Consider the following 7,276-nt stretch of genomic DNA (forward strand, 5'->3'; position numbering starts at 1 on the left):
GAAAGCGCGTAAACACTGTCGGATAGGCACAGGAGTGTTGGGAACAGATGGACATGCTATGGAAAGGTGGCGCTTCGCGTTTACAAGCTGGGACAGGCTCCTAAGGAGTGGGAAAGGCGACGCAAAGTGAGTAGTTACACTGCTTCGCTCATCCTGCACAATACTAACGCCTGTGATTGTTTTCAAGCGCATTGTTGACGTGTTGGCAGTTTCACGCAACGTGAGTATCATATTCTCTTCTACACAAGTTTTTAGCTAACAAAACTACTATATTTCCTTTTACTACCTACGACGAACTGAAATGACACTCGAGAAGACAATTACACATACACAAAGACTTCACATTTAAACCTAACACGTACACGCTGCCAGGAGGGCGCGGGAGTTGCGGGGAACGGATAAATACTCCACAGAAAGGCTACATTTCGCATGACGAAGCTGGGAGAGGTCGTGAGCTGTGGAAATGCGATGAAAGGTGAGTACCTACCTCGCATTTGATGTCATGCACGACACTAACCAGCGTGGTCATTTCAAAGCACTCAGCACTTTTCATGGAGCATTCTGCATTACTTATGCCGGTTCTGCGGATGAAGATACATCGTCTCGACGCTGGAAATGAGCAACAGCGATGTTTTGAAGTTTTGGAGGGATAAATGGAGTCCGGGGGATGCCAAACGATAAGTATGTCAGTTTGACTCTGTAGATTATTGTCACGCTAACATATTTTTGTAGATTCAACTTCTCTGTTTCACAACGCTTCCAAAGACGAGATAGAACACCTACCTGAAGACTGTAAGTCAAGATGTTGACAACAAATGAAAGCACTAATGAAATACTTTTGCAGCCTAACCAAGATACCCGACGACAATATGTTGGGTCAATGGCATGAGGGACATCTACAGAACACGTTGACGTCTGCGACAGCTGGAACGACGAGGTATACACATGTCCAATGTATGTATACAACAACAAAGGAAAACCGCGAAGGGCCAGCAAGTAAGTACACTTCATGTACCCCATCTTATATTCAACAGAACTTTGTTTCATGCGACACTGAATTCCGTATTTTCTGTTACACAAATTTTTTTATTAACAAAAAGTATTAGATTTCGTTCTGCTACATACAACAAATCGAAACGACATGCATGAAGACAAACAAGGCAACAACAAAACATATGTGAAGACGCAACATTCAAATTTAATGTGTGAACACCACTAGAAAGGACGGAATTGCTATGGATAGCAGGTGTTTCATTTTTATGAACTGGGATAGAATGTAATGGTCATGTACATTTTGATTACTCACCTTACATCGAGTCTTCACGTAGTACGTGAAGACTTGATACTACATGAAGACTTGATGTTCAAATCTAATGCGTGAATGCTGTCAGAAGGGTACGGAATTGTGAGAAACAGACGTATACACTATAGATGGTGGGTGTTTCACATTTACGAGCTGGGATAGGATTGTGAGGAGTAAGGCGAGTACTTATGTTACTTTGTTCATTCTACGCAATACCGATCACATGCTATACATGGATATCTCACCGCCTTCTAGACACGGAAAGCTTCCATTATCTGGGTCTCTGCTCTCAAGAGCCCAAAACATCGGGAAAAGAGGGCACAATTTCTCTAAAAACAACAAGCATAAGAATATATCTTTGAACTCGAAAAATACGAGCATGTACTGACCTTCTTCAATCAGCTTTACAAGTGCTTGAACCCCATAAAGCAAGAGAATGTGCATATGATGTTGGGTGGGGAAACTATAGCTAAGTTTACGAGAAGGGAGAACAGTGCTCTGTATGAACTCTGTATTGTCGAAGGGTCAGCCACGGCGCTCGTTATGAAGAACTAGAGGTTGTACCTAAATATGCCCCCATAGCCCAGCGGAAAGTATAGACAAGTCAATAAGCAAGTCAAAACAAGGTAAGTAATCAATAGGCTCAGAGTTCAATCCCCGCTAATAACAACTGTTCCGTAATAATAAGACAACTAACTAGTAAGAAACGCACACATTACAATTGAGCTAGGAGCTCACTACAAATTTTCGATTCATTTACAATTATCTGGTACCTTATAATTTGTCCCTATGTATTATAGTACATTTCTCCTTGATTATAATTGGATTACAATTCGTTCCTGTGATTACCTGCCTTACCTGCCTTATAAGGCTTCCTGGGTTTTTCCGACATGGGCAGAGCATTTTACAATCTGGTCAGTGGTCTATTGATACCTTGTTAGCTGGAAGACACCCCAGGGTTACCCCTGCCCATCACTAGGAATCAAAACACTCTGATTTGCAATTTTGTTTAGTTGTGGAGCCTCAGGGTATGTACAAACAACCTTCCTTGGAATGTATAGCTATACGAGTATCAAGGGGGTAGTGGGACGTGGATCCTGAACCAAGGGTTGCAGAGATGCAACACCAAGGCCATTGATTGGTAGTGCTTGGAAGTCTGGTCCAGTCTGGTCTTTTGTCAAATTTTGACAAGACTGGGACTGAGACCGGTCCTTGCAGGTTGAAGAAGTTCGAAAAACTGGACTGAACCGACGTCAACCGGTTCAGTGCAGTTTTCATCGGTTTTTTACAGTTGAGAGACTGGTCTTAACCAGTTTCAGTCTCAACTGGTTGACAACCAGTCTTGGACCAGTCTCGGAGTGACTAACATAGGGAACATAATGTATCTAATTTACTACATATACTAGTACTACATACATGAGAGTGAACGAGGGGGGACAGGGGGGTGGGGCAGCACTCATGTGTCCTTGTTGTTGTCCATCGTCGCCCGTCTCCTATTCTTTGCATTGTCCTCAGTCAAGTGAGGTGGTTCAGATGCAGGTGGGACCATGTTCGTAGTCATCGTTGCCGGTGTGTCATGTACCTGCTGCCTGGTTGTGCCGTGCAGTGGTTGTGGTGGGGTGGGGTCATCGTTAACGATCTGGGTTAGGAGGAAGGTGGAGGTGCTTACCATGTAATGAAACGATGAACGACGCTATCGTCGTTCATCATTTGGTCGCCACATCGCTGACAGCGACGTGGCACCTTGGAGGGAGTCGTCGATTGTAGTAGGCGAGGGGTCTGTCCGGTCATCGCCAGATCTTGGTGGTGGGTGGTGGGATGTGGGCAGTCGTCGATCACCGAGGTGGGTGGTGGGCAGTCACATTCATTGTCTGGCGATGTGGCACTGGGATTGATGTGAGAGATGATAAAGGGATGGTGGGGTGCTTACCACAGAATAACCCAGAATAACAAACACTAGTTGCCACATCGCTGTCAGCGACGTGGCAGTTAGACCTCGCGGGTGCTCGTTCAGGTGCAGCAGTAGGGGGGGTCGTCGTGGAGGCTGTGGTGTGTCATGGCCATGTGGGTGTTGTAGCTGAGCCTCCAGCGCATGAGGTGGCAGTCGATGTGTGGGCGTGAGTGTCGTTTAGCCCATGGCGGGCACTCACGATGCGAGGCGATGGTCAGGAAGGGTGGTGGTGGGAAAGGGTGGGAAGAGAGCATTTGTGTTTGCGAGTTCTGTTCGTTTACGAGTTTTGTTTGGTTACGAGTTCCAGTAAAGACCGGTTAAGACCGGTTAGACCAGTCTTTTGTTGGTCTTTAAATTTCCGAAATTGTTAGAGACCGAAGACCGGACTGCGGTTGCGGTCTTTGACGGTCCTGGGAATTTCCGGTCTTCAGCAGTCTTGGTCTAGTCCAGTCTCGGTCTTTTTCCAGTCTTGGGACTGGACTTCCAAGCACTATTGATTGGGTAGAGCAGATCTCCCTCAGTACGATGGTCCTGATGGGGAGGAAGCAGACAAGGGTGACAACCCACTCAATGAAGAAGATGGTGCAACAGAGAGGGAGAGGCACTGAAGTGATGATGGATCCTCCAGCAATGAGTATGACTCCAAAGGGGAAGGAAACAAGATGGCTATTGAGCTTGATGATGAATTCAAGACAGAGGGACTTGAGAATCAGCATGTTATGCACCCTTGAGACCCAGTGACTCGGACATTTGTCCCATGAGAAACCTTCAATCCTGACTTGCCTGAGTTCTGCAGTGCTCCTGTGTCCTCTTCACCTACGACAATTGGCCCAGCACTTGAGGTGCAGCTGATGGACTCGGAAACCAAAGAACGTGATCCTGAATGTGAATGTGATATGCACTGAGTTCACAGCAGAGGAAAATGAAGAGGGAACTATGTATGGTGATGTGCAAAGTGCAAGGTTACAAAGCAATGAACAAGGTTGGGTGTGTGAGATTCATCAAATGTTTTTGTGTGTTTCTGAATTTCTGATGGATAGTTTCACACCGCTTGCATGTATGTATGTATTATCAATTCATGCCTTGTAACTGGCCATGCCCTGGCTGCAAATCTATTCCACAAAGTGCCATCAGTAGTGGGTGATTTCCCATAACACAAATTCACTAGATTTAAATAAATTGACAAGATCTAGAGTCTTTTGCCAGGATGCTGAGTCTTGTAAGGGTTCCACTTTGATGGAGGCCCTGGTTGGCACCCAGTTATAAACCTTAATCTATTCAGAGGGTACAGACCCCTTTAATAGATTTCAAACACTGGAATCAACCCTGCCATCATGACACCTTTCCTTCCTGGGTACGTTTTCTTCCCACCTAGTCAGCTCTACCTCATCCCTCTCTACTCTCCTATGGCTGAGGGCAGTCTGCTCTCTCGTTATAATTTGAAGGCATTACAGAGTTTATTAGTAGTGCCAACATCCTCTGGTTCCAAAATTTCCTCTCCAAAGCTGTTTTTCCTTCCACAAACAATCTTCTCAGCACATAACTCACAGAACCACAGCATGTTCAGCTCAAGTTGACATTTTCTTGGCTTCATTCATTGTGTGTCCTACTTTCTGGCTGATATGATTGAGCATCAACTATAATACACCCATCCATGGACCTGTGTGTCCTCAAAACAGCTCAGATGAGAGGGAAGTAAGTTTACTTCATGTCAGGTGAATAAATCTAATCAGTTGGCGTTACAGTTTATTTGCTTGATTAAATCACAAGTCTAGACTCGGACCAGTCCCGAGTCAGTTTTGTCTCGGGACTGGTAGATTTGAACTGTAATTGAGTACAGTGCAGAAAGTTCCCATGATTTAATGGGACTTAGACAGATTTTTGAATTCATGCTCACCACTTACACTTTCGAACGCTTTGCTGACGTCCTCCAATACAACATTTTTCATGCTCAAACCTGCTACATCTTAAGTTAACATGCCTGAGAAGCGACCGGCCTCTCAAGACGACCCACTTGCCAACTCGGATTCTGACACAGAGACTGCAGGTCCAAGCACCCAAGCATTGCCATCCACACCCAGACGTCGCGGACAATCCGCTCCCCCAGCATCATCACCAATCAGTGTGCGACCTTGTGAATAGATCTGGAGTCAGCCTCACACGCAGGGATCATGGAGTAACTCACTGTTACTCACCTGTGCTTGCATCAACGCAACAAGTGGACTGATGATCACTATGATCTTCTTCTGGCAGGAGTCGCGTTCGGTATTCCCAGGCCACCAGTGGTAGAAAAGCGCATAGAAAAACGCTAGGGTCTTGCCGGACCCGGTTGGTACGTCGAGGATAGTGCTGTGTTTCTGTAAGATATTTTGGCCTGTTTGGATCTGGAATGGGTGGAGGAATGGAATAGCAAAGGTCTCGCAAAGTCTTCGAGACGTTGAGGCAAGGTGTTCAGGGTCCAAAATGATCTCTGTGCTAGACATCGCGTCGCAGGCTCACTCAAAGCTCAGCGAAATTTGGCTAAGTCCCCGTAAATCGTGGGAATTTTCTGCACTGTACTAGATCACGCATCAAATCTTCCAGTCCCTACGGTAATCTATTGAACGACTGTCTTCAATTTACAAAAAGGGACTTGGCTCGAGTCTATCACAAGTCAGGGTACCCATTTATTTGTTTATATAGATTTCTGTTATGGGAAGTCACCCAGTAGGAGATTATTTATGTAGAAAAGAAATTCTGAAAAACATAAGCATGGGAAAAACATACTCTATTATGAAGGTAGGGGTGGGGGGTGTCAAGCAGGACTCTCAAAAAAAAAACGAGTGTTGGTCTCTTTCCACATTCCGCCACCCCCTTGACGAGTATATGCAACAAGCGGGAACGGCGGGAAAGCGACGCCTGCCAAATGACTACGGGCAGTTGTTTGGTCAGCTCCAAAAGTAAATAAAATCACTGAGTGTTCACTTCAGTCACCCATTTTTGGGTACCTATGAGGTACATCAATTCCTTGATTTAGGGTACCTTGAGGGTACCCATTCCGGGGTGGTATATGAGCTCCATACCAATACCATGGTACCATGGAATGGAAAACCCATACCATACCCCACTCATACCAATACCATGTTACCATACCATACCAATACCATGTCACCATACCATACCAGATGGTATGATGTCTTCATACCATCATACCAAAGCTGACATAGGGTGTCTGGGGTCCTTTTCCAAAATATAAAAATTATTTCTGCAGGCTGCAATACTCGTCCATTGGGTGCCATTTTTTGTGGGGTGGTTCTCCAGGTTTTTCCTGAGATATTAGGCTACAAATTGAGGCCAGATAGTCCAAACCATCTATTGAAAATGAGTTTAAATAGGCTTTATCCCAGATTTCCCATGCATCCAAAGCCATTTAATGATACATATCTTTCCCAATCCTTTCTATTAAAACAATATTCATCCAAATCAAACAAAACCACATCTATTGTGATGAAGTGGTCATAGAGAAGAAAAGAAAAGTGAAAAGGCTTTCAGGTTTTTGCTAAGATTTCCAATTCCAAGTGGAGGCCAGATAGTGAACTCCAACCTTTAAAAATCAGTTCAATTGAGGGTTTTTTCATTCCTGAAAAGCCATTAATATGAATGCTTTCAATAATAGGTTAAATATATTTTGCCCAGTAGGGCCAATCAGACAGTCCTGCCTACTTACATAGCATACACATATAGTATGGCCAACAACACCATCATATAATCTCAATTTTCTTAAACACTACATATGTTGGAATCAAGTATTGTTGTCCTGAGTGTTTGGCCAAAGTCTTCTTTGTCATAATAGTTGGTCCAATTTATTGAAGCTAGGTGAATCTGTCCAATCCAAAGTCTTGTCAGAGTCTCCATTATCAAAATATTATACCATGGTGTTGTAATCCCATGTTGCACTCTCATACCATACCATACCATAGTATTGCACTCCCATAACATACCATACCATGGTTTTGCAATCCCATCCCATCCCATACCATACC

General features: G+C 44.5%; 2 protein-coding genes across 2 annotated transcripts in view; one reads left to right on the forward strand and one right to left on the reverse strand.

Annotated features, from left to right (window-relative positions):
- The window catches only part of LACBIDRAFT_331550 (uncharacterized protein), a gene marked incomplete at both ends in the record, with an annotated part of 3,258 nt that extends 2,409 nt beyond the window's left edge, over positions 1 to 849 (forward strand). The window contains 5 exons of the mRNA XM_001885850.1: positions 48 to 126; positions 210 to 220; positions 414 to 475; positions 733 to 792; positions 845 to 849. Coding sequence (XP_001885885.1) covers positions 48 to 126; positions 210 to 220; positions 414 to 475; positions 733 to 792; positions 845 to 849 — 217 coding nt within the window. The remainder of the gene's footprint in view (positions 1 to 47; positions 127 to 209; positions 221 to 413; positions 476 to 732; positions 793 to 844) is intronic.
- A 4,163-nt stretch (positions 850 to 5,012) lies between these two features.
- LACBIDRAFT_331551 (uncharacterized protein) lies at positions 5,013 to 5,737 on the reverse strand (the record flags this gene model as incomplete). The annotated part of the gene is made up of 4 exons (XM_001885933.1): positions 5,013 to 5,078; positions 5,159 to 5,211; positions 5,269 to 5,398; positions 5,450 to 5,737. The coding sequence occupies 4 exons, from the start codon at positions 5,735 to 5,737 to the stop codon at positions 5,013 to 5,015; spliced, it is 537 nt and encodes a 178-aa protein (XP_001885968.1).
- Between the last annotated feature and the right edge of the window lie 1,539 nt (positions 5,738 to 7,276).

The sequence above is a fragment of the Laccaria bicolor genome, genomic scaffold (genome assembly GCF_000143565.1).
Source record: "Laccaria bicolor S238N-H82 LACBIscaffold_34 genomic scaffold, whole genome shotgun sequence".
Classification (NCBI taxonomy): Eukaryota; Fungi; Basidiomycota; class Agaricomycetes; order Agaricales; family Hydnangiaceae; genus Laccaria; species Laccaria bicolor.